Source organism: Delphinapterus leucas, chromosome 18 (assembly GCF_059928025.1).
Source record: "Delphinapterus leucas isolate spDelLeu-1000000601 "Yukka" chromosome 18, BTC_Dleu_Yukka2, whole genome shotgun sequence".
NCBI classification, from domain to species: Eukaryota; Metazoa; Chordata; class Mammalia; order Artiodactyla; family Monodontidae; genus Delphinapterus; species Delphinapterus leucas.
The window spans coordinates 67,750,908-67,777,899 of record NC_143146.1 but is presented as its reverse complement, the minus strand read 5'-3'; the positions used below and the strand labels follow the sequence as shown (position 1 = coordinate 67,777,899).

The window sequence follows — 26,992 nt, the reverse complement described above, 5'->3', positions numbered from 1 at the left end:
TTGCTTTAGTGCCTTATATATCAAATCATTGAATGTTTACCAAGATACACATTAAATGATTATAGAGATCATTGCAAATGTTACTGTATTAATGAAATAAATTTGAGAAAACTGGACCATATTTATGGGAAAGTGTATACTATATGGAAACTCTGAGGCTCTAGTCTCAGCTCCACCAGCGCTCAGGTTTTTTTTACCTTGATGGAAATACGCTAACATCATTAATGTCTTTTCCATCTCACTGGTAAAATGGGAATAAAAATTCTGCCCCTACCCATCACACAGCGATTTTGTGATGATCAAATAAAGTTGAACATGTGAAAATGTTTGGTAAACCTATAGAGAGATAGATATGAAAGCATGTATTCAGTACTTTTAATGTTGTTTTGTTAATATTTTAAATTATCTTATTATGAAATACATCAGCAGAGAAAATCAGAGTAATATAACCAATGCCATGTATCCAATGCCTAACTTTAACATACTGTAAAATTCTGCCATATTTGCTTCTGATCATTTTTTATGAAAGAAAACATTACAGATGCAAGTTGTACTCTACCATGGTTCTGTTTTCTTCCTTCTTTCCCTAGGAATTCCATGTTATTTTTATGGATGCTTTATAGTAATTCGATCATGTTCAATTTAGACTTCCTACTGAACTTTTAGTCTTTCATATATCCAACAATTTTACTCCAAGAATAAGTACATCCATTATGATGGCTTTTAACAGAAGGGTAGGCCATAGATTTCCAGAAATAGTGTATCTAGTTATCATCAAGAAAACCTATAATCAGACTCTGTTTGCCTTGTTTTGTTCTCTTTCCAGATGTTAGTTGATGCCAAACAGAAATAAAAAAGATGTTTTTAAGTGCATTTACAGAGTAGCAAAGATAATTCATTGAAAATATTTATTTTTCATCTTTTCTTTGAGATAGGTAAACTAAGGACAAGCAATTTCATAACTTGATTAAAGTTGCAATTGTAAGCAAATCTGGATGAGAAATATGAATATTTACTGTAATGGGAATAAGATTAATATTTTAAAACAAGGTTGACAGGAGAAAAATTGTCTTAGTTTGCAAAAAAGAAATTTGTTTCTTTAAGTGAAAATTGAGGTCAGTAGGCCATAGCTCTCCTTACTCTCCTACATGACTGAAAGGAATTAAATAATGCAGCAGGAAAGCAGTACTGAGCAAACTAATGATAAAATTATACATGAAAGCTTGAATAAAATCATTATATGTTAGAAACTTGTATTTTGTGTAAGAAAATATGAAATTTTAAATGCATGTCCACTTCACCTCAATTATCAGGACAGAGAAGCTATCAGTAAGTCCTATTCTCCTGTATTCATTGAGGTTGTTATGGTCCTTTTTGGGAGAGTAAGGGTGATAACCATAGTTTGGACATATTCCCATCTTGGGTACTGCATTCTGTTTACTTACTGTGGTTTCAGTGTGATTGGGTTATTATGAAAAACTTGTCCTTTATACAGTAGAAGCAATATCTAGCCCCATATGCTCTCCAGAGGGAGTATTATTTTTAGGGGGTAAAACCCAATTTTTAATGGTTTGTGCTTTGGATTCTCTTAAGTGAAATATGGTAGTAACTTTGTTAATCACGTATTTTAGGCATTGTGCTAGATACCCTATGCCCGCTATCTAATCCACAACAATCCTGTGGAGCAGACATCATTTCCACCATTTTATAGATGAGGAAACTGGCTCAGAGAGGTTGCTTAAGTTAACCGAGTTGGCCAGACTAGTGAATGGCCGTTCATAGATGGCAACTCCATATTTTCAGTAGTGACATTTTCAGTAATATATTAATATTTAGTGTAATTTTACTACCATTAAATTGAATCTTGTGACTCATGACTTTAAAAATAAGTGGCAGGGGCTTCCCTGGTAGCGCAGTGGTTGAGAGTCCGCCTGCCGCTGCAGGGGACACGGGTTCGTGCCCCGGTCTGGGAAGATCCCACATGCCGCGGAGCGGCTGCGCCCGTGAGCCATGGCCGCTGAGCCTGCGCGTCCGGAGCCTGTGCTCCGCAACGGGAGAGGCCAAAACAGTGACAGGCCCGCGTACCGCAAAAAAAAATTAAAAAAAAATAATAATAATAAGTGGCAGTGGGAGTCTACTTTTAGCAATCAGAATAAATAACACTTTCAACCTGTTCTGTACATTTATATACACACAAACACACACAGAACCTTGTATTTGACTTTTTTGTTTTGGTGCCAATGCTTGCAGTTACTCCTTGGAAAATGTGACTGAAAAGCACTACTGAGTGTAGGTATATTTTGTATATGATCATTTATTTATATGTGGTCATGTCATGAACAAAGTGTTGACCTACACATATTACATGTAACTTCAGTTACGTGTAAACTGAGCATACTTATATGATGAGCTACCTGCTGCTGAAACAACGATCTGATTCACGGAAATTAATCAGATTGTGATTTTTATCACAGTGCTTCACTTTTGAGTCCCTTGTGTCAAGTTGTATAATATAAACACAATCCAAGTCGTAATGTCTTCACTGGATTGTGTTTGTTCATAATGACACGTTTTCCCGACATCACAAATGCAGGAAATATGCCATGTGAAAATACTAGTTTTACCCTATTACTCTCTTCATACATACTGGTTTTCAAAACACAAGAAATAAAATCAGTACCACTGTTACCTGGTGATCTTTACAAGAAAATTCTTTGAAGATAACCAATTATCATAACAATAAACGGAACTGATAACAATGTTAAATTTCCAATATGATACAGCATATGTATGGAAAGAGACAGAGGTGGTCTTACTTCCCATTTCTGTGTCCATATTATCAAAGTAACCTTTATATCTGTTTCTAATAATGACATTTACATTTTGTTGCATTAATATGAAGTAACATGGATCGTGTGTGTCAGTAGATTCCTTTTAATTACTGTGTAAAAATGATATGTAATTGAAACAAAAAGCATTGTTTCCAACCCTAATTTTTTTTCCTCGAGTCCATCCTGTCAAGCTGAAAGCGTGAAAGTTATTTTCTGGTGGTGTGATTAGATTGGGGCTGAACTCTCCAGCTGGCAGGCCTGTCTATGACTGGCGGCGGCCTGTCCCCAGTGCTTGTCATTTCCTGACATGCCTGACAGGATGGGGACAGCCGCCCCAGACAGGTTCATTAGATGGTGTTTTCTACAGCTGGGCTAAAAATAAATAAATAAATAAATAAATAAATAAATAAATAAATAAATAAATAAAAAGTCTGTGCTTTGTCAAGTCCCAAGCTTTAGGGGCCTTTTCTTGTTGGTTTAAACCAGGGCCTTGTTTTGACAAATTTTGATCTGTGCGGTTTTTAGATTTTCTGACACATTTTTGTTTCCTTCCCTCTTGGCCTGCACTTTGTGCACTCTGCCTTGTTGCCACTTCAAAATCCTAACAGAGTCTTCCCAAGAGAAAAAGAACCCCAGGTATTGAGATCTTAAAAGCAAAAAACAGCACAGTACTCTATAAAAGAGCAATAGTTCGTTTATTTCCACAGTGATCTGCACAATGGTTGGAAAAACAACCTTAGGACTTGCGATAAGCCAATTACAAGAAAGGTTAAGAGTTTTCCCAGTGCCAGAGACATGCCATCTACATGAGAACATAGTATCATTAGTAGCAGCTCACACTCTCAAATACATTGCTCTTTAGAACTGCCAGAAATTTAAGCTGTCTTCATTCTTGGGCTTTTAGGGAGCTGACAGAGTTTTCCACCCATGTTGTTAGGCTTTGATGTCAGGAAAAGAAATTATAGAAGATTATAGAATACCTGCTAATTAAAACCAGAAATAAATTCCAAAATCAAATTTAGAAATACTTTTGTTTTTTTAATGTCAATGATAGGGCGCTTTTTAAAGTTAACCGGGTTTACCAAAAATTGGTGTGCATTGGAAACATACATGCATACAGGTCATAATTTATCATTTCAACCCCAAATTTAAACTTTTAAAACTGTGTTGTTGGAAAGGAAGAAAAAAATCTTTAGCCAAGAAATTATTCTTTCTGGGTTTACCTGCAATTAAAAAGTAGATATTGACATCTTTACTTTATAGACTTGCTGGCCACAGGCAGTCTCTTTACTCTCATAGTGTCTGATAGCTGCTTTCCATTGGGAGAAACAATTGATTTTAATTTTTAGTAAGCAGAACACGCCCAAATAGGAAACATTTGGCTGTATATCTTGACATAATCGTAATGCTACCGTTAGCTATCGTTCCATTCACATGCAAGACACAAAATGTAACACTGTTTGTGTCTCTTGTACTTTGTCATTGGTGTAATAAACTGTGTTGCTGAAAAAAAACAAGCTCCTCATTCACAGAAATCTTAGCCCTTACCTTTCCTTTGTATTGTTAGTTTCTGCTGCTTTAGTTCCCCGTCTCTATGACAACTGTTTAAATCGGGATGGGCAACTGTCATCTGGAATATTACTGAGAGAAAAGTGTTAGTGAGCACACAGTTCCCATAGATAGAGCATTTCAATATAATCCAATTTTAATTGAGCTCCTGAGACTTTGATGTGCTGCAGAAGGTTGGGAGAGAGCTATTCCAGGGAGAAATTAAAGCAGCCCAGCAAGGCTTCACCACTCCAGACTGTCACCATTTTAAGTAAGCATTAGCATCAGACTTAACCTGCCCCTATGGAACATCTCACTTCTTTTTTCAGCTTTTCGCTGATTTATTTTGCCATATGTAAAAGCAAAGTACTTTCATCTTTTTATGTATGTTTTTACACCCATTTGATTAGGCTTGAAAAGCTTGTACTGGACCTGAGATTCATCTTCTGCTGTCTATTGGACTTTGCTTCAGTGGTTCAGAAAAGAAAGAGAAAGTAGAGTAGGGATTAGTTTGAAATTGTCAGCCATCATATATTAAACTTTCTTTTTAATATTACTTTGTAAAACCCTATCTTGGAGCTAAAAAGTTGAAGGAAATGTAATTTTTATTTAGCTTTGATTTACTGTTGAATTTCATTTTAATGCTTAGATGCTTAGGTATTTATTAGAGGTTAGAACTTTTATTTCAAAATGCATTAAAATATCTTTTTCCTCATCATGTGAAAAATACCTTTCAGGCAAAGCTAGTTTAAAGCAGCTGAACACAGGCACATCAGTCCTTAAGCAAGAAAGCATTAATCCTTTCTTTTTTTTTTTTTTAAATGGGGAAGAAAATAGGTATTTTTCCATGTATATCCAAAGATCTTTTAAATACTTTGAAATATAACGTTGAACATACATTAGGTATTTTACTACTAATAAAAATGACATTAATATATTATTTTAATGTTAATTAAAATAAATTAATATGCTTACTATTAAATATATGCTTAATATTAATACTAAATATAATGCTTGTGATGTCAAAGAGCTTTGTTATAGGTATGGTAAACTTAAGGAAGTTATTACCTCTTTAAGACATACCTGACATTTCTGATCTGTATTGGCACATTTATAAAAAGAAATTTAAAATGTATATTGAGAAATTAAATTTAAAAATGGCAATAATTAGAAATTAGTTTGAGCATATGCATCATCATTGATGCACCTAGATTTACTTGTAGTTTTACTGTAATCTACAAGCTAATGAAGCTTCAGCATCAGGGCCCCTTACTCTACAGGGCCTTGTGAGAGATAAGAGTTGCCAAGGATTGTGTTGTCATCTCGCTTTACGCAATTGCCTTAAGAGACTTCAGGAAAAAAACAACCTACATTTTCTAAGCCTCCAGTATTTGTTGTAATTATTTTCTTTCTCATTCTAAATATTCACTTACATAGCCAATTTTTATTTGTAACTTTGTATTCTCTTTTTAAAGCCACCTCGAGTAATGTAAGCTTAGTCCATACTTAAATTATTTTTAAAATTTTTTATTTAATAATTTTTTGATTTAGCACCTTCCCACTCCCTCCCATTGATGGGCATTTCCTTCCATTCCTTTTTTTTTATATATAAACAATTCTTCAGTGAAGAATCTGGTACATATTTCATCTTGCTTTCTTGGGCGTATATCCACAGGATAAATTCCTAGAAATGAAAGTGCTATGTCAAGGGGAATATGTATTTGAAGTTTTCGATAGGTAATGACAAAATTTTCTCGATATAAGTTATATTAACCTGCACTTCCACCAGCAGTATTATGATTGCCCGTTTTCCTTACAAGCTCAGTATTATTAAACTTTTACATATTTGCCAATCTTGTGGCTAAAAATAACATCCCCATATAGTTTCACTTCTACTCTGGGTGAGGTTAATCATGTTTTTAATCAAGAAAGAGCCATTTTGGGCTTCCCTGGTGGCGCAGTGGTTGAGAGTCCGCCTGCCAATGCAGGGAACACGGGTTCGTGCCCCGGTCCGGGAAGATCCCACATGCCGCGGAGCGGCTGGGGCCCGTGAGCCATGGCCGCTGAGCCTGCGAGTCTGGAGCCTGTGCTCCACAGCGGGAGAGGCCGCAGCAGTGAGAGGCCCGTGTACTGCAAAAAAAAAAAAAAAAAAGAGCCATTTGTACAGTTTGTGACTTTTCTGTTTTACTTTTTTAAAAAATAAATTTACTTATTTATTTGTTTTTTTTGGCTGCATTGGGTCTTTGCTGCTGTGTGTGGGCTTTCTCTAGTTGCGGCGAGCGGGGGCTACTCTTCGTTGCGGTGCGTGGACTCTAGGCTCACGGGCTTAGTCGTTGTGGCTCGCGGGCTCTAGAGCGCAGGCCCAGCAGCTGTGGCATACGGGCTTAGTTGCTCCGCGGCATGTGAGATCTTCCCAGACCAGGGCTCGAACCCATGTCCCCTGCATTGGCAGGCGGATTCTTAACCACTGCGCCACCAGGGAAGTCCAGTTTGACTTTTTTTTAAGCAAAATTTTAATGTCTGTAGGAGGAGATTATTGATAAATAGTACAATTAATCTCAGGTATCTATTTTTGTGTATTAGACATCATACAGACATATATTATGGAAATTATATACATATAGGTATATCTCCTTTTCTCCCTACTTCCCATCTAGATTATTCCTCTATGGAATTCCCCCTGCCCAAGTCATAGGGGCATTAGTTATAAGGATAAGAATCACTTTAATTTACCTACCTACCCAACAAGAATCTTTCTGCTCTGGCATAAAAAAAAAATTGTTAACTATATGACATAACTTATAATTAGCTAAATATACTTACACTTCATAGTACCTCTCCCATGTAGAATTCTATAACACAAGAGCTACCTTATTTATAAATTAGTTTGTTATGTGGATGTCTCTAGTATACATTTTTATTTATTTACTAAAACATGAATATTGGAGAAACATGCAGTGGAGCTCCATGGAACTGCCCTCACTGCTTTGTGCCAGACACTGTGGCGAGCACCAGGGGAAAAACACTCAGCAGTAAGACGGGGTTAAGGCTGAGACCTATAAATAACCTCCATATCTGGAGAAAATAATATTATTAGGTTTATTTTTAAAATAAATTTATTTATTTATTTTTGGCTGCTTTGGGTCTTCATTGCTGCGCGTGGGCTTTCTCTAGTTGCGGCGAGCAGGACTACTCTTCATTGAGGTGCACGGGCTTCTCATTGCAATGGCTTCTCCTGTTGTGGAGCACGGGCTCTAGGCACGTAGGCTTCAGTAGTTGTGGTGCGTGGGCTCAGTAGTTGTGGCTCACGGGCTCTAGAGCGCAGGCTCAGTAGTTGTGGCACATGGGCTTAGTTGCTCCGCGGCATGTGGGATCTTCCCAGACCAGGGCTCGAACCCGTGTCCCTTGCATTGGCAGGCGGATTCTTAACCACTGCCCCACCAGGGAAGTCCCATTAGGTTTATTTATGTTATTAGTGGAGAGCAAAACTTTAATAACAAATTAGATACTTAATTTATTAATATTTTATTTACTTGTTATCGTCTCTTTAAAGTAGCCAAGTGTCGATAGGTTAACTGTTTTTGTGGACAACACATTTTCTTTGCACAAGTTCATGCTTGTGCAAAGCATGACCATCAGTCACAAGTGGAGTGATGGTCATATCTGACGTCTGGACTGAACCTCTTATCTTTTTCACAACACTCGTCATCTGCCAGTAACCCTAATCCCAGAATGTGGTGGAGAGTACCACTCACGTAGTCACTGGAACCAGAAAATCTTACAAGTTTTAATTCCTTTCATTTCTTTACCTCAACATAAAACAAAACAAAAACATTCAAGTCCTATTCATTCTGTCTCATAAATATCTTTATACTCTTTCCCTTTCTCTTCCTACCTACGGCAGCTGTCTTAGTTTAGACTTCCTTCATTTCCTACTGGCACAATGCAGATTTCCAGTTTAGCATCCTTCCAAGTCCTCTCCCTCACTGCTTCCAAAGTGGCCTTTCTAAAATGCAGATTTAATCTTATAACTGCGCTCCTTTCAATGGTCTCAGTGGCATCACAGTGATCAGCAGAGCTACCATTCATTGAGAGCTAAGTTTGAAATCAATGTTTCAGTTAATCCTTTCTTCAGGGAATGCTCTGGACAGCCTCTTGCCTATAGAAAGGGGATCTCTGGTACTTATAGTGGAGACACTTGTTAAATACAGTAACCAATTTAATTTTTGTCAACATCCCAGTAAAATAGAATTATTATATCAATCAATTATAAAGACATTAATAGACAGTACAAGCTTCGTAAAAGGAGGGACCATCCTTGTCTTATTCACCAGTGTTTTCCCATCACCTAGCACGATATCTGGAACCTAGTAGGTGCTAAATTTTTGTTTGGTGAGCAAATGATATGTGCTGCTGACAGCCTTTGCCTGGGGAGAGGTATTTGACCATGATAATCAGGTAAAACAGATAAATGGCAAGTTCTCAGCAAAGCAGTATGTTGCTGCAAATCCACAGGTTTACGACCAAGGAATATAAAGTAAACAGAAGAAAGAAAAGTAGTCTTAGGACATTTCAGTGGTGTAGAAGAGTCCTTTGGGGATGCCTAACCCTGGAAATACTATTTTCATTGCCAACAAAAGTTGGGAGATCTCTAAATCTCCTTTTGCCTCCAATTACAGATATTTGTGGAAGACGTTCATGTAAAAGCAAGGGGTGTTTACCGAGCTGTTTACATTTAAACTGAGTTGCATTTTTTGAAGAGCTGTTAATTATCCTCTAATATAGAAATTTGAGAGTGGAAATAAAAATAACAGGGAATTCAGTAGCTGAATTGTCTCTAGCTGAAGCAGTAAGATTTTTTTTTAAAAGCTTAAACTTCAAACACAGCAGAAAGAACACTCAAAGTCATCTAGGAAGTAGAATACAAGAACAAATTCTTGCAAATAACCAGACAGTTGAACCAATGTGAACTGCAGAAGCAGAGTGTGGATCAGAGAACAATGCACACAGGAAAAGGATCTGGGCTGAGACCACAGGAGGGGGTGCTCTTGTCACTCCTGACTGCAGGTTTCACTTAAGGTCCTGGTGGGGAGGTTGTGAGTTCATTTGTTCAACACACTTATGTAGCACTACCTTTGTGCCAACCTCTCCACTCGACACTTTATATGTTTTTTCATTTAATACCACAGTGGATGTGATCATTCGCATTTCATGTAAGTGGAAACTGTGTCCCAGTTATGTTAGGGAACGGTCCCAAGTTACACAGCTCGGAAGTGGTTGATTCAGACTTCAGTCCATATATCATCCTCTAATGTCCAATACTTAAAAAATGAGCCTAGTCCACCAAACTAAGTGCTAATAAAGTGCATGCTTATTGCTACATACTGGTAGTATGAAGAAATGTGTCAAGGGTAACCCTCATCCTGTGGTGAGCAGATACACATTAAAATAAGACCCAATCTAAAGGACTTTCCAAATGCAAATTCCCTGCATGAAGATTGGGTTTCATTCTATGGCTGCTCTTTGGGAGATAGTAATTCGAGAAGAGATCTCGCTTTGAGAGAAAGAAAAACAGATTCTTATGAACCCCAAGGATGCACCGGTGAGTGCCCAGGAATACTCAGGTTTTCAAGTAAAAACACACTTTGAAAACTTTGAACTGGTATTGTAGGAAAGTAGTCTTCAATTACTAATTTTCACTGAAAAAGAGAAGTCTTTAAAACTTGAAAAACTGTTCACATCCATACTGTCTTCCTGGTTCCTGATGAGCCTGGCACCCACCTGGCAGATCCTTGATAAATGGTAAATATTTTTTGAGGAAATGTTTTTTGAACAGCAAGTTTTTATTACATGGTAGGGCTTTATCAGGCAGACAAGGAGGGGAAGCTATTCAAGAGTATATACAAAGTATGGAAATGTTTAATGCATGCATATATTTTTAAATTTTATTTATTTTATTTTTGACTGTGTTGGGTCTTTGTTGCGGTGCACGGGCTTCTCATTGTGGTGGCTTCTCTTGTTGCGGAGCACGGGCTCTAGGCGCGCGGGCTTCAGTAGTTGTGGCTCGCGGGCTCTAAGGCACAGGCTCAGTAGTTGTGGCGCACCGGCTTAGTTGCTCCGCGGCATGTGAGATCTTCCCGGACCAGGGCTTGAACCCGTGTCCCCTGCATTGGCAGGCAGATTCTCAGCCACTCCGCCACCAGGGAAGCCCCACTGTCTGCATATTTTTCAAAATTTTAATAGACTTTATTTTTTAGTTTAGTTTTAGTTTAGGTTCACAGGAACATGAGCAGATGGCACAGAAATCTCCTATTTTGTGGGGTGTGTGGGTGTTTGTGTATTAGTCAGGCTTTTTCCTTCTTCAAATAACAGAGGCATGAAAGTTACATCAGGTAATAAGAGTTTGCATCAGAAAACTTTCAGCGGCAAGTAATAGATACCCTAACTCAGCGGCAAGTAATAGATACCCTAACTCTAATGGCTTTATACGTATATATGTATGTATGTGTGTATATGTGTATTTATCATAAAATAGTAAGTCCTGAATTATATTAGTGTCTTGGGTTGATTGATTCAGCTGCTTCTGGATGTTTTCAGGAACCCAGGTTCATTCCCCATCTCTACTCTGTCATCCTTGGTTTGTCCTCATTCTCACACCAATAGCAACGTGGCTTCAACACTCCTCGAAATCAACCTAAGCACAAGAATGTCTAGAGGAAAGAGGCAGCATCTCTTTCATTGGTGCCCTCTTAAGAATGGGGACACTTTTCAAAGCCTGATCACCTCTGGAACTGTCCATGAGGTCGGTGCACCCTGGCTCAGAAGTGCATGGAAGAGGTCACTAACTGAACACCATCAGGGTTCTGTTAGTCAGGAAGGTGGAGGGGAGGGGAAGCCAGAGTAGATCCTGAGTGGGTGAGCAGTAGTGTCTACTACAGAGTTTATGGTAGGAAATCATAGTAAAGTACGAATGGGAATGTCTCATCAGGCCTTCTTCAAAACTGGAATTCCATCTGAGTTCCAATGATTGAGTCTTTTAAATGTCCCTTCAACCTCAGCCACCCATTAACATTATAGTGCTGGTTACTCTCTGTCTTTGTTTATATTTTTGCTACTACAGACCAACTGACTTTAAATATACCTTAAATTTATTCATTCAACAGAATGTTTATTGAGTTTCTGTGATGTGCCAGGCACTGTGCCAAGCAATACAGTAGTGAGCAGAAACAAATGGCCACAGAGTGAGGGAGATTACATTAATAAATTACATAATAAATGTGCAAAATTGCGTTTGCGGTAAGTGCTGTGAAGAGACCTTCTCTCGTGTGGTGCTATGAGAGTGTGTGTTAGGGCGATTTTACCTAGCGGGAGAGGTCGGTTGTGAAAATAGGAAGTCAGGAGAGCTCAAGGATGAGTAGAAGTGAAGTAGGCAGATAGGGGAGGGGAACTGTTTCCAGAGAGGGAAGAATATGTGCATTGGCCCTGTGACAGAAAACAACATGGTATGGACAGAAGACTGGAAGAAGACCAGTGGGACTGGAGCCAAGAGAGCAAAGTGGTCCCAGATGTGTTTGGAGCAGGAGATGGTTGCATCTACCATTAGGCTCATCTCTTTATGTCTTGGCTTCTGCTTCCTCAGAATTCCTGCTGCCTTATGATTTCTGGTGACTGCCTTCTCCATCTTTTGGCTTCTTCCCACCCTCCTGCTTAAAATTTTCCCTGAATATCTCACATTGAAATCATTAAGAAAGATTATCTGATGGGGTCAGCCTGCCAGCATTCATAATAGCATGGCTGTGATGGACAGGATTCTCACGGCCACTAGTTGTGGCTACTCTATTGATACTTAGATAACTACTTTATATGAGCTGTCCATCCCGGTTCTGTCCACCAAGGCCAGAGTGGTGGGGTCAGGTAATCAACATGGTAAAAAGGAATTTACCAGGAGGGGACACTTTCCATGTCCTGTCCAGTACATAATAAATTGGGAATCAACTCTGGACGACCTTAATAGGATGGCTTTTAATTAATATAGACCTTGTAAATTGATAGCTTTTCTGTACATGAGTATTACTAAATATAGATCAATAAAAGCATTCATAATTAATCACTACCAATAAATGACTGCTCTGTGCTGGGCTTTGTGCTACGTATGAAAACCGCAGAGATGCATTGAAAATTCTGGCTATCAGGGGGTTCACAGGTTTGCAAGTAAACCAACCGTGGTAATAATGGTTTGGTGAGTGTCAGAGTTGGGTAGAGGGTTCTCAGAGGGAGCAGCAGGCTCTTCTTGCTTAGTCGTTAATAGGAGTTAATCAGAAGAACAGAATAGGGAGGGATCTGCCAGGCGGAAGAAACACTGTGTTCAAGGGCACAGAAGCGTGACAGAGTAGAACATGGCACATTTGGGAGCTGAAAGTGATCGGCATGGTTACAACGTAAGAGCTGGGTGTAATGCACCTTGTGGTTTAATATGGGGTTTTCTACCACTATTAATACTAGTAGTGGCCACTTCTTAAATACTTATATACCATACATATATACGCTTTTTAAACTGTATTAGGATTTTCATTGATGTGCTGAGATCCAAACTTTTTTTAAGTGTTTGAAGCTGTAATGGGTATGAATTAAAAAGTGCACTAGTGTTTGTATTGCATGCCGTTTTTTTTCAGGAAGATATAAATAAATGTTAACTAGAGAAAAATGTTTCACCCTTAAATTAAAAAAAATTCTCTCTTCATTATGCATTTCTCACTACTTTTAAATTTTTTGTTTTACATTTTCTAAAATAAAAATTGGAAAGTAAAAAAAAAATTAATATTCTAAAAGATTTCTCTCCTTACCATAACTAGATCTCTAGTGAAAAGCAATTCTCCATTATGTCTGCTCTGTTAAGACTGATTTCACTATTGCAGCAATAACTACTGCAACTCCCCCGTCTAATCTTGTATCATTTCTTACTATATCTAAAACTTTAGTAAGAAATATTTCCAAAAACAGAAAACAATTTGTGCTGGTAATTTATAGTATCTACACAATCAGACCCTATTACCAAATTGATTCAAAGAGAAACCTCTCACCCAGAAACCCAAATAATCTGATAGGATTATTTGGAGATATATAACGATTTGTCATTTTTTGTTTTAAATATATTTGTCATATTAAATATATATGTCATATTTGTTTTAAATATATATTAAAATTCGTCACTATGCAGAATAATACAAAGGAAAGTGTGGAAGTGAACGTGAGTGTTAGAAACTAGAAAATAGTTTCCTTCCAATAGTGTAGCGTTCTGCCTCCCCCATCCCTTCCCTTTGTAAAATTACAGCAGAGGGACAAATACAAGATTTCAGAGTTTGCCAAATTTGAGAAAATGAGGAAACATAGCCAAATACATAATATTTACACATGGGAACATTCACGAGCAGGACAAAAATGAAGCAACCTTGCCAATATCATTTTTTAATTTTGAGAGTTTTACTGTAATTTTGAGAGTTACATGCCTTTGAAGATGAAGTAGGCACAGAGGACTCCAGCTGCAAATCAAAGTTTGTAAGTTAAATTTTAAAATATTCTATTCCACAAAATTGATTGAGTTCCTTTCATGTGCTGATTCTATAAGGACTACAAAATGGCATCAACCTAGTCTCTACACTCATGAACTCTACAGTTGGGAGGAAGTATGTAATAAAATAGATCATTTTTAAAGTACTTCCCACAGTGTGAGAGATACTATTGGAGTGGTACAAATAATACTTTTTTTTTGAAAGAGTTCATGGTTTTCTACTAGTGACTATAAAATAGCATTTGCATAGATTATTGAAACAGTATTGCCCTTCTCCAGTCAAAACAGGCTCTACACTGTAGTCACAGCAGTGATTTCTAAAGCGTGAATTTAATCATCTCACATCTTTGTTTAGCACAGGGGCTCATCATTGCTCTCAGACCAAACTCTTTTAACTTGAATTACATGATCTAGCCCCACATCCTGTCTTCCTATCCACTTTTTATTATTTTAATGTTATTTTTCACCTCTCTCCTCTTTATAATCTATGTTCCAGACTTCCTGGACGCATTCCCCAAAGCACCATATTTACATACATGTTCCTTCTGCTTGAGACCCTCTTCCTTCCCTGCTTTCCCCCACCTTCCCCACTGCTGGTGAGTCTCCAAGAGACTGAACTCTTTGAAGTCAGGGACTCTGCCTCTCATTCGCCAGCGGCTCATGGTGGTAATTCAATAAATACTTGTTAAGTGAGCGTCGCTAAAAAATTAATTGATAAATCATGAGGGCAAGTTTGGTAGCAAGAGCTGGCCCGATTATAGGCTGTTTCTTAGATAGGAAGAAACCTTCCTAGAGTTATCACTACTAACAATGGGAGTGGTAGCTGACGTCCCAGATAGTTAGGCTTTCTAGTTAGAGGTTAGTACTGTGATTTCGGAAAACTTCTAGAATGCAAACTGCCACCAAGGAAGCAAGAGCTGTGGCTGTTGGTTTTAAAGGTCATATGCTATGGCCCAGGTTTTCTCCTCCCTTGCTGGCAGTGTCATTAATGAAAGTTAAAACCGGAGACGCGCTGAGTGAGTGTTCATGTGTATGTCTGTACAGATACACCCAAGAAAGTAGACACTAATTAGAGTAGGAGGCTAACGTTTGTTAAGCACGTCCTGTGTGCCAGGCACTGTACTAAGCACTTTTTAAAGAGTTATTTCATTCAATTCTCACAACTACCCTGGGAGGTTAGGTACTATCATTTCTCCCATCTTATGATATGGAAACTTAAGAATTAAAAATGAACTAACTTGCCTGAGGTCTCACAGCTAGTAAGAGAGGCAGACCCTAGGGAGGCTTCAAATCTGGGAGAAGCAGGTACATAAATTCATGAATTAGAGCAAAATGCAAGGTTGTGAAATAAAAAGCTCTCTGTAGGTGGGCTGCCTAAATTTTTCCCAATTATACGATATTTTGACCCTGTAATTTTAAGCCATATAGTGATAGTGGCTGTGTTTATGAATATTTAACCTCAGAAGTATAGCAATATAGTACATATTGTTCAGTTTTCATTGAAAATGTATTTCCTGAAAACCATCATTTTGCCAGTTTAATTTCTTTTCTTTTTTTTTTTAGATTTTTAAATTTATTTTTGGCTGCGTTGGGTCTTTGTTGCTGTGCATGGGCATTCTCTAGTTGCGGCGAGCGGAAGCTACTTTTTGTTGCGGCGCACGGGCTTCTCATTACAGTGGCTTCTCTTATTGCAGACCACGGGCTCTAGGCGTGCAAGCTTCAGTAGTTGTGGCTCGCCGGCTCCCTACTTGTGGCGCCCGGGCTTAGTTGCTCCGCGGCATGTGGGATCTTCCCGGACCAGGGCTCGAACCTGTGTCCCCTGCATTGGCAGGCGGATTCTTAACCACTGCGCCATGAGGGAAGTCCCTAGCTTAATTTCTTGATCGTTTTCATTTACTTCACAGTTAAGCCATTTTCAGTTTTTTCCATTTCAATTTTATATTACATGAATTATTTATTTTCATCAGGATTGATTCTTTTCCATCTAAGTTTTAGTGAAAAGCTTTGATTCAATGATCATTTTTTGGTCCATTTTAGATTTTACTGATTATAGTGCCTACCCCTGACAGTTTTATTTTGATGACTGTATTCATTATTGATTGGATAAGAGGCTAAAGTAAGACTCTTCCATCAGATATTTGAGGTTTTCTTTATTGTACAGGGTGGGTCCATTGTAATTGTCCCCTTTTTTTCACCTACCCTGTAAAGTATTTTATACCATATTACACATGTTTAAGTTAACATTTAAATTTTTTCGTAAGTTTAAAACTTTTTTAAAGATGTGGTATCCAACACGTTCCTACACATTGATATTTTAAAATAAAATTCTTATTCACTTTTCAGATATGCCCAATAGAATCAAATATATCCAAAAGAATAATGGTTTGGTTACCATCATCATGCGCTTTAAAATGTACAAATAACCTCTTTTTTCAAATGGACATTTTATATAATTCCTCTTTCTCACTCAACAAATATTTCCATTTGATTCCCTCCCCAAAATGTATCTATTCTAAAAATATTTTATGCTTGAAAGTCTTATATTGATCATTATATTCTACTAATATGCAGAAAGCATGTACTAGTGAATTAAAATTTTAATATTTTTAACTCCTAAAGCCATAAAATTCGACGTGCTTAACATTTTTATTCTGGAACAAATTATTATTACAAATATTATCAGCTTACAATCATACAACATAAATATATTGTGAGCTTTGAAAAATAATTATTAAACATGAAAAGTAAAATGCTACTGGAAATTCATCTCTTAATGAGATGAATGGTTAGTATATCCACCATTCAATAATATGAATATTATTTATTGCTAGAACAGTACAGGAATCAATATTTAAGCTACTCCTAATTTTCTTTTTTTTAAATCGAAGTATAGTTGATTTACAATGTTATGGTAGTTTCAGGTATACAACAAAGTGATTCAGTTTCTTTTATATATATATATATATATATATATATATATATACTCTTTTGCAGATTCTTTTCCCTTATAGGTTATTACAAGATATTGAGTATTGTTCCCTATGCTATACAGTAGGTCCTTGTTGGTTATCTATTTTATATATAGTAGTGTGTAAATGTTAATCCCAAACTCCTAATTTATCCCTTCCCCCTTTGGTAACCATAAATTTGTTTTCCACGTCTGAGTCTATTTCTGTTCTGAAAATAAGTTCATTTGTATATATATTTTTAGGTTCCACATATAAGCCATATCATCTGATACTTGTTTTTCTCTGTCTGGCTTACTTCACTTAGTATGATAATCTCTAGGTCCATCTGTGTTGCTGTAAATGGCATTATTTCATTCTCTTTTATGGCTGAGTAATATTCCATTGTGTATATATACCACATCCTCTTTCTCCATTCATCTGTTGATGGACATTTAGGTTGCTTTCATGTCTTGGCTATTATAAATAGTGCTGCAATGAACATTGGGATGCATGTATCTTTTCAAGTTATAGTTCTCCGGATATATGCCCAGGAGTGGGATTGCTGGATCATATGGTAACTCTATTTTCAGTTTTTTAAGGAACCACCATACTGCTTTCCATAGTGGCTGCACCAATTTATATTCTTGCCAACAGTGTAGGAGGGTTCATTTTTCTCTACACCCTCTCCAGCATTTATTATTTGTAAGCTTTTTGGTGATGGCCATTATGACCAGTGTGTGGTGATACCTCTTTGTAGTTTCCAACTTTATTTTTTGTAGATATCTTGAAAAATCTTGTTCACAGTTTTAAATTGTAAATAAATAGAAGGATGTTGAAGTTTTATTACACCGTATTCATATAGCTTTTTGTACCACTTCTAAGTTGTATGCTAGAAATCACCTAGTGATCTATCGTGAAAAATTATTTTTAATTATCTCCCAACTGACAGCCTGATTAGATCCAACTTCAACTCTTTGAAAGTAAAGAATTAGGAAACCATTTAACTTGCAAAAAGATTTTTTTTTAATCCAGTCATTAAGGACATACAATTTTCCAGCACTTCCATCAGAATTTTGAATTGTCCGTTATTTGAGGCTCCTAGCCCCTCAACAGATTTTATACCCCAGATAATACACCATAGAGAGCCCCCCACCCTTTTTTGTTAATTGGAGAAGGGCAGTGGGAAAAGAGAGATGGGAAAGAGAACCTGTATTTCCCTCACCTGTTCATTTTCAGGCAGATAGATTTTAAGAAGTTAAGGATCTGGAAACTTACTCTTAAGTTATGCGTACCTAACTTACTTCCTGGAGAGTTATTCATTGCCCAGTTAGAAGAGGCTAGTCCATTGTGTTGCTATTTCCTTTTTTCCATACGCTTCTAAATAATTATTTCTTGTATCTTATGCTCTCCGTGCCTTTGGTGAGGAAATAGTATCACGAAGGCAGGTGGAGAGAACTGGAAGCAAGGAGTTCCAAACGTCTTGCTGTTTTTGCTGCTTCCCACTTCCTCACCCCATGTACCATGGCAGTAACTGACAGCCAGAGGTGATCTTCCACACGGTCATTTTAGAGCCCAAACTTCTTCCAGTTTGTGGTTCTGCTTTCCTTCTGGGCATCAGACTCCTCTTCGTTCATCTGGCAAAAGGGCAAAGAGCAGGGATGATCACGTATGAACGCAAACCTCAAATTACTCTTGAGCTATTCCGTCCTGAATATATTTGTTCCATCCAGAATCATTGATAACTCGTACAGAAGTATAAAAGTAATGGGGGTTACAGCTTTCTGTTGCACTAACAGCCCTTTAGTTAAACTGTTCAAGCTGCAAGTGTCTGTTGGATATGACGGCCTCAAGAACACTGAACAGGGCATGTCTCTCCACCCGTTCACACCATTTTCATCAATTCTTAACAGAAAATATAACTTGAAGCAAAATTTAGTTTTTTCATATCCAAATACTTGTTCTAATATATGCATCAGATGATTTGAGATCAGCAAAGCTCTCACTAAACAAGTACTTTTTAGGTCACACAATATTAGCTGACTTTAAAAGAAAAAAAGATGAAACTGATTTGACAGCCATACCCATGTTTCTGACAAATGTGCATGTCTGATACACATGAATGCACGACAACCCTATTTTTCTTCAACACAGTCATCAAATAATATGTGTTAAGCACACATTTGGGCAAAGTGGTTTACAAGGGGTCTCTATTACATTTGTTTTATATTATGTCCTGTGTGCTTCAGTTCATAAGTGAGTGGGACAGACCTCAGGGTATAAAGCCAGCATGATCTCTCTCTCCCTTCACTTCTTTTGGATATTAAGCCCTTAGCTCAAAACAGCTCAGTGGTCGCTTAAGACAATCACAGAAGTTGCATAAAATTCGTGATCAAGATGCTTTAATTTTCTTATTTACGACCTATATGATGTAATAAAAGTTATCTTTATTCAATTGTCATGAAATGAAACTGAGTAGGCTAGCTAGCATTTGTTGATTGATTTCATAGTATATTAAATAATTTGGAGAGACCAGCAAGCACAAACCAGATGATATGGGAAGGTCGACTTAAGAAAGAAAACAAAACCACAAACCTCAAGTATAAATGAAAGTACTTATATGGTTTAGAAAAATACCTTGGACTATAATGAAAAAGTAGCCTAAAGAGTTATTATAGAAGGTCCTGAAACTTACAGAACACTATGTAACTAGTAAAGGTATAAATAAACTACAGGCAATTTTAGAGTATCAGGTCATATTTCAGATGTAGGCTTCATGCCCAGATTTTTATATAAACATGCCATAAACTCAGTATTTAATCAACTATAAATGATATTCCTTTGCACTTTTGAAGCGTATACAAACTGATTAAACTCCTCATCACTTGCCCGAAGCAGCGTCCTAACCGATCACTCTGCCTCCAGTCTAACAGCTTTCTAATTTAAGCCTCCACGAGCCGCCAAGTGTGTGTAGGTGAGCTCTCTCTTGGTTACCCTCTCGTTGCATATGAGGAGAGGAGAGGAAAGGGGACTCGGGGTATGGTCCCAGGCGGTCATGGCAATCACAAAATTTGTTTGAATGCTAGTGGTTTGTCTCAACCATTCATCATTTTTTTTTACTTTTTATATTCCATCCTATCTATATTAATTTCACTACAAAAAAAGTCTAATTACTTATCAGGAATAAAATTGTTGCTCAAGAGAGGTGTCAGATGATATTCTGCGACACACCTCAGTATACATTTTTCTTAAGTGCGAGGCGTAAGTCTATGAACTAAAACACCTTAGCGCAACCCTCTAGAGTGAAGGAATCCTTTTTATGGGGACAGAGTCTTCCGAGGTGGGGCATAACCCAATCTAGAGTTCCTTGTGGGTACAGATTAAACTACTAGAAAAGAGAAACCAGTTATTCTATTTAGATCACTTCGTTTAGATCTTCATTAAATCTAAAGACAGAAGAGACCTCTGATGGGCTCCACCAGTAGGATAATAAACACGAGAAGTCTGAGGCGAAACTGGAAAGCTTTTTCCAGTTCAGCAAAGGAGTCAGAGATGCACGTACTTTGTAAGATCTCTTTGTAACCTTCCCCATATGTATTATCTCCGTCCGTTTCTCTTGCTGATTTATTCAACAAACAAATGTATATGGAGCACATCTGTGCCAGGCACTGCTCTAAGCTCTCTGTATTGAGCAGTAAATAAGATAGATGAGGGCCTTGTTCTCGTGGAACTTTCACGTCACAGGGAGGGGACTGACAAAAACAAGCAAAAAAATAAATAAGTGCCAGGCACAGAATTCAAACACAGTGATGTCATAGAAGAGATATTGGAGGTTAGTACATGGTAACTCTAAGCTGGATGCCAGCCAAAACTTTTTTAATAAAAAAATTTAGGAGAGTTTCATTCCATAATCAATCTTGAAGGAAACAAGAAGAGAAAGTAGGAGGTGGCTTGCTGTAAAAAAAACAAAAGGACTCTAGGCTCTGTTGGGTTTCCCGGCAGGGAATTATGAACATCTCAGAGCATTGTCTTTTATCAGCCTCTTTAAAGGATTTCAAAAGCTGAACTGTCACATGGGTGACTGTAAAGTAAAATTTTCTTTCCCTTGGCCCCTCTGGTAAGGACTGTACCACTCGTTCAGATGATGCTGCCCTTGTTCAAAATAGCTTGGACCTTTGGGTCTATCTTTTGGAATTTGCCTCCTGAGCTGTTTATTAGCTGCTAGCAAAATAATTTTCTTTTAATTTTATTCTGTCTCCTTTTACCCTTTGCCTCCAGGCTTTACTGAGTTCCTCTGATTATCTCAGTTTCCTTTTTTTCTTGCTCCTGAGGGTCCCTGAGGACCGTTGTGGTCCCAACCTGGAGCTGTGAAAGCGGTGGTAGGAGAACTGATTGAGTTCCTGTATCAGTTTGGATCCAGTCAAGAGAAAGAGGCCACATAGCAATTTAAACAGGGGAAGTGTTATAATTTATAAAAACAGAAATAATTATAAATTATAACGGGATATTGGAGAAACAGGGAATGGTTAGTAAGAAATAAAAAGAACTCTAAAAAATATAGGAAACAGCACATATGAGGAGCAGCCACTGTCTTTTGAGCTGACATTGAACCCAAGAAGAGGCCTCCTGGCTTTGTTAGGGAGGACATGGCTATAGTTCCCTTCGTGGTATAGAAGTCACTCTGGTGCCCTGCTGAGGGAGCTCGCTGGAGCTCTGCCTTTTGGAACTTCCCCGAAAACCACCCTCTAGGGAGTTGGTGAATCTGTTTATGGGAGGGTTCTCACCAGAGCACTCTGTTACAAAACTGTCTGGGGCAGGGGGCTACTGGAGAAAACTGCTGGTCACTGGGTGCTGTCAGCCATCACACACTGCAGGAGCCGGGCACTGGAGAAGCCCACGCTCTGCAGGGACCTGCTAGGTGAGCACACGGAACCAGGAAGAAAACCCCCTTTCTTCTGCATCATCTCTTCAGAGTCCTTTCCTGATAGACCTCGACATGGTGTCGGCTAGCAAAGGAAAATAAAGGGCACAGATTCACTTTCACAAGATAAACAATTAAGGGTGAATTTGGAGCTGGGAAGCAATAATTTGATAACTGGCGCAGTTGGTAAGAGAGTTTTGCATGGGGCACTTAAGGAGTCAAACCAACTTCTATGTGTTTGAGAGCCACCTGCCTGCTAGAAGTAAAATAAACTGATAACATGCTTAATGGAAAGGAATACTTGGTCAAATGTTCACTGCATCATGGTTCCCAAAGAGAAAGATAATATTAGTGTGTGTATATATGTGTTTATATATATACCCACACACTAATATATCCCTATATATATTGTATACAGCCTAATATGCATATTATATATAAATATTATACATATTTTATATATAATATAATATATAAAATATTATATATAATATATATTATATATATATAATCTCCATCCATCCTCCTGGCATACCAGATTTAGTATAAGGGTGCCAACACAGCTTTCATGGGAAGATCTCTCCTTTTTTCTGAGATTATACTCATTTTACTCTTTGGGTTTTCAAATGGCCTTTATATATATATATATATATATATATATATATATATATAAAATATACATATATTAGTGAAATAATGGTCATAGTGAAAGATAGTTTTTGTTGTTGTGGCTGTTCTGTCTTAAAATTATTCCTACCTGACAAAATAAGAGTTATCAACCCTGTATTAGTACTCTTTCCATTTAAAGAAAATTATGCTAGTCTATGAAATTCAAATCTGGAAACTGTTGCACCCAGGTAAGAATGTATTAATGTAAATTGTGGCAAGTCACTGTAATCCTTTTGTGAAATGTATAAAAAGAAGTTTTACATGTAGAAACTGAAAAACAGTTGTCACTTTATGCTCAACAGAAAGGACATATAAACAGAACTTAAACAATAGCTAGGCCATGCACTTTACATTCCTTGTCTCCACTTAAATTAACCAGTAATGAGTATTATTATCACTGTTTTTCAGGTGACAAAAATCAGATAGAGTTAAATAATTTTTCCAAGTTCCTATAGCTAGTAAATAGCAGAGCCAAGTTTTAAATAGGTCTGTGACTGCCTTCAAAATGTTTCATGATTTAAACAGATGTCTGACTGCCTCCCAAAACCTTCCAGTGTGTAGAGAAAGACGAAAACTGAATTAAGGAGCTAGAAAATGGAATTTTCAAACAATAAAAAGATGAATAGATTATATATAATTATAATTATATAATATATAATATACACACAGAGATATATAATTCCTAGAGAAAGGAAATGTGAAAAAGGACTTCATAACTTGTTCTCAAACCTTAAGGAATATCATGTATGTAAAACTCAGTAACTAGTTTCTGCTTTCACCGAAGCAAATATAAGTGTAGTAGAATATACAGGGTACACCAGTGCAAGTAGAGAATGTGTTTATGTATTGTTAAAATACATTGGTGTTATCAGGAAGGAAAGTGTTGCAGATTTGATTGCAGTGGGTTAATCAAATATGGATTTATCTGTATCATGGAAGAATAAGTCCAGATATGGATAGTTGCTGAGACTGTTTCAGTAACAATATTAGCGCCAACCTTGCTGGGATTCCCTTGGCCTTCCTCTAATGGCTACACAATTGCTGCTATAGTTTCTGCCATTATATCTCCATTCAAGCAAGGAAGAGAAAGGAGTGTGCCAGCTACATATGACTCATTTTATCAGCTTTTCTGAAACATCCCCAAATGACTGGTTTTGTTCTCATTAGCCAGTTCTGGGTCAAATGTCCTTGCCCCTAGATGCAAGGGAATTTGGAAAAAGCAAAGAATAACTTTATCATGATTAGCTTAGACCATGGATCAGACAAACTCTGACCTCAGAAACAAATTCAGGCCATTGTTATAAATAAGGTCATGCCCATTTATTTGCACACTGGCTGTGATTGCTTTCACACCACAGTGGCAAAGCTGAATAGTTGTGAGAAGGACAGATGGCCTGCAAGGCCTAAAATTTTTACTATTTGGCCTTTTACCAAAAATGTTCTTTGACCCCTGGCTTAGATCAGTCATGGTCCCTTGCCTGGGGCTGACCACATGGACACTTTGGGGCTAAGTGGGCTTTCGTTAAGCAAGGAAGAGGGAGGAAAAGTGACATTAGAAAAGAACCAAAAGTGTATGTCAGGCCACGTGGTCCAGAAGACCACAAAAGCATAACACGTTTTCTATTTTAAGTCACAGGGTCACCTTGAACATATAACTTTTATGTTCCTTCATTTCTTCATGAGCCAACTAAAAGTTTAGAAAGGTAGAAAATTTGCAAATATACAGAATCAAATGATTGGCAATATTGTGATATATCATGAATTCAGGAAGATAATCCCTAATTTACTGAGTTTTATACAGCACTGTCTAAGATATTGTCACACTGAGCTTAGACACGTATTTAACTGACTGACACTTCCCTTTAAACTATTCATTTTAGGTTCTTGCATACACTGAGGGACTTCATGGAAAATGGATGTTCAGCGAGATACGAGCTGTATTTTCAAGGCGTTATCTTCTACAAAACACTGCTTTGGAAGTATTTATGGCGAACCGAAGTAAGTCCCCTTAAATATTTTGAAAGAAAATGTGCTCGTATTTGGATGTTATTCATTTACATGGTGTGATACTGACTTGATACTTTTTTGTTTTATTTCCTTCTTTGATATGCCCTCGCTAAAGTAAAAATACAAAAAGAATTAATTTGCTTGAAAACATTAATCCTAGATTTCTCATGGATAAAGTTACACAGAAATCTGATTTTCCATGAAGATTCATTACCTTTACCAATAAATCATGAAGGGCACTTTGAAATGATTTCTGAAATTGATGGTTAGCTCTCCTGTGGTTTTCTAAATCATGTTTTTTCTTCTTACCACAGCCTCAGTTATGTTTAATTTCCCTGATCAAGCAACAGTAAAAAAAGTCGTCTATAGCTTGCCTCGGGTTGGAGTAGGGACCAGCTATGGTTTGCCGCAAGCCAGGTAATTATATCACATTACACATTATCTATGGTTTGTTAACATATTTCAATCTCAATATGACGGAAATCTAAATAAGTTTATACCACTATAATTATTTTGAAAATCAAGGAATTGTCTTCCTCTGCAGGTCATTTGTAGGGAAAGAGGTTATGAAAACAGCTATTTTAAGAATGACAGAATAGGGCATAATTTTATTTAACACATATATAAATGAGGAAGTAAAAAAGTTGATTGCATATTATAGCTGGCACATAATTAAGACATTTTTGCTGAAGACCTTACAAAAGATATAAATTGTTTTTATAAATGCTATGTATAAATGCTTCTCCATTAAAGTAATAAAACTCTCAGAGTTTGAGATTAATAGTCATTAATTATGATGTGATTTTAATCATTCTTAAATCTCTCATCTTGGTATTTTAAAAGCATTATTTTGAAATCTTATTTTATTGAAAAATACTATTCTAAGTAGAAAACATAGTAATTATGTTTATCACTAATATCAGTTAGCTGGTTTTCGGCTCCAAGTAACTGAATACCTAACTAAAAGTGGCTTAAGCAATAAGGGTTTTGCTTCGGGGGGGTTGCTTTATGAAAGATGTGGAGTTAAGAAGGAGTTGCTAGTATTGGCTCAGAGGTTCAGTGATGTCAGGACTCTCAGTTGGCCTCATATTCACAAAATAACCACCACTGCTCCAGACACCACATCTTCACACAACTGCCTTCAAGTAGGAAAAAGACACAAAGGATTTCTTCTTGAACTTCTGTGTTTTAGGACGGAGTATATTTAGAAGCCTTTAGCAATTTTTATCTCAGGTCCCTTTGGCCAGAATGGGGTCACCTTCCTGCCCCTAAAACAATCACTGAATGCTGAACACGAAGCCAAACCATCCCCTAGAATTCAAGGAGAAATATATCTCAACTCCCTGCCACTTCCTACCTGAAAAAAATACATTTTCTGTGTGGGCTTTGGACAGACAAGCAACAGTGTCTTCCACATAGATCATTAAGTCCCTGGGAATTGTTGCAGAGCACTGCATGCATGGAAGAGAAAACTAATCTTTGTCTATCTTCTCTTAAACAGGCTACAGACATGTAAAAGACAGGGACTGTGTCTCATTTATCTTTTAATCTACAATACTTAGCACACTGCCTAATTGCAAAGGTGCTTTTTAAGTGCTACTCAACTGGAGTTACCCTGCATTACAAAGTATCTATTCTCGTATTAAGTTTACAGTGTAAGACCGATTCACTGACGTGTATGCACATGCCTAGGATATTTGCTAGTTGAATGACAATATTAAATTAAGACATTAGTAGATAATGAAGTACTTATATAAAATACAGGTCAAAAGAAAAATGCATTCAATCTGTCAAAAAAAGAAAATGAAGTTAGTTTTGCAAGACTTGTTATTGAATCTAAGCTGACTCATAGTAATCACTACTTCCTTTCCCAAGTACTTACAAATTGTTTAATCAAGTCTAGAATTTTTCCAGGAATTGACATTAGGAACTCACAAATAGGCCTAACTTTTTCCTTTTAAAAAATAACCATCTGGGCTTCCCTGGTGGCGCAGTGGTTGAGAGTCCGCCTGCCGATGCAGGGGACACGGGTACGTGCCCCGGTCCGGGAAGATCCCACATGCCGCGGAGCGGGTGGGCCCGTGAGCCATGGCCGCTGAGCCTGCGCGTCCAGAGCCTGTGCTCCGCAACGGGAGAGGCCACAGCAGTGAGAGGCCCGCGTACTGCCAAAAAAAAAAAAAAAAAAAATCATCCGCCTCCTGGCATATTTCTCAATGATCATGATTCTTCCAAGATTACCAATAGAGTCTTCTAATTTCCTTTAGTACTCTTAGACTCGTCCAGACCTGAATTCATTAAAAACAACCAGAAGCTCTTGTACTATATTCCTTACCTTCTATGAACATTATTTTCCTTTTAACCACATTTGGTCTCTCTTTAATTTTTGGAAGATCATTCTTCTTGATAGAAAAACTGGAAACAAAATAGATGTTTAGTAAGTTTGGAAATTCTATCTTAAAACACTCTTTTGTTGTCCCCTTGGCTTTCCCCCCAAAGGCTCAAC

The 26,992-nt window shown here is 37.4% G+C and overlaps 1 protein-coding gene across 1 annotated transcript in view; it reads left to right on the top strand.

The window, feature by feature from the left end:
• NBEA (neurobeachin) overlaps positions 1-26,992 on the top strand; it is a 620,750-nt gene that overhangs the window by 476,906 nt on the left and 116,852 nt on the right. Inside the window, exons 42-43 of the mRNA XM_022574654.2 lie at positions 24,363-24,480; positions 24,804-24,906. Of these exons, the coding sequence (XP_022430362.2) occupies positions 24,363-24,480; positions 24,804-24,906 (221 nt within the window). The remainder of the gene's footprint in view (positions 1-24,362; positions 24,481-24,803; positions 24,907-26,992) is intronic.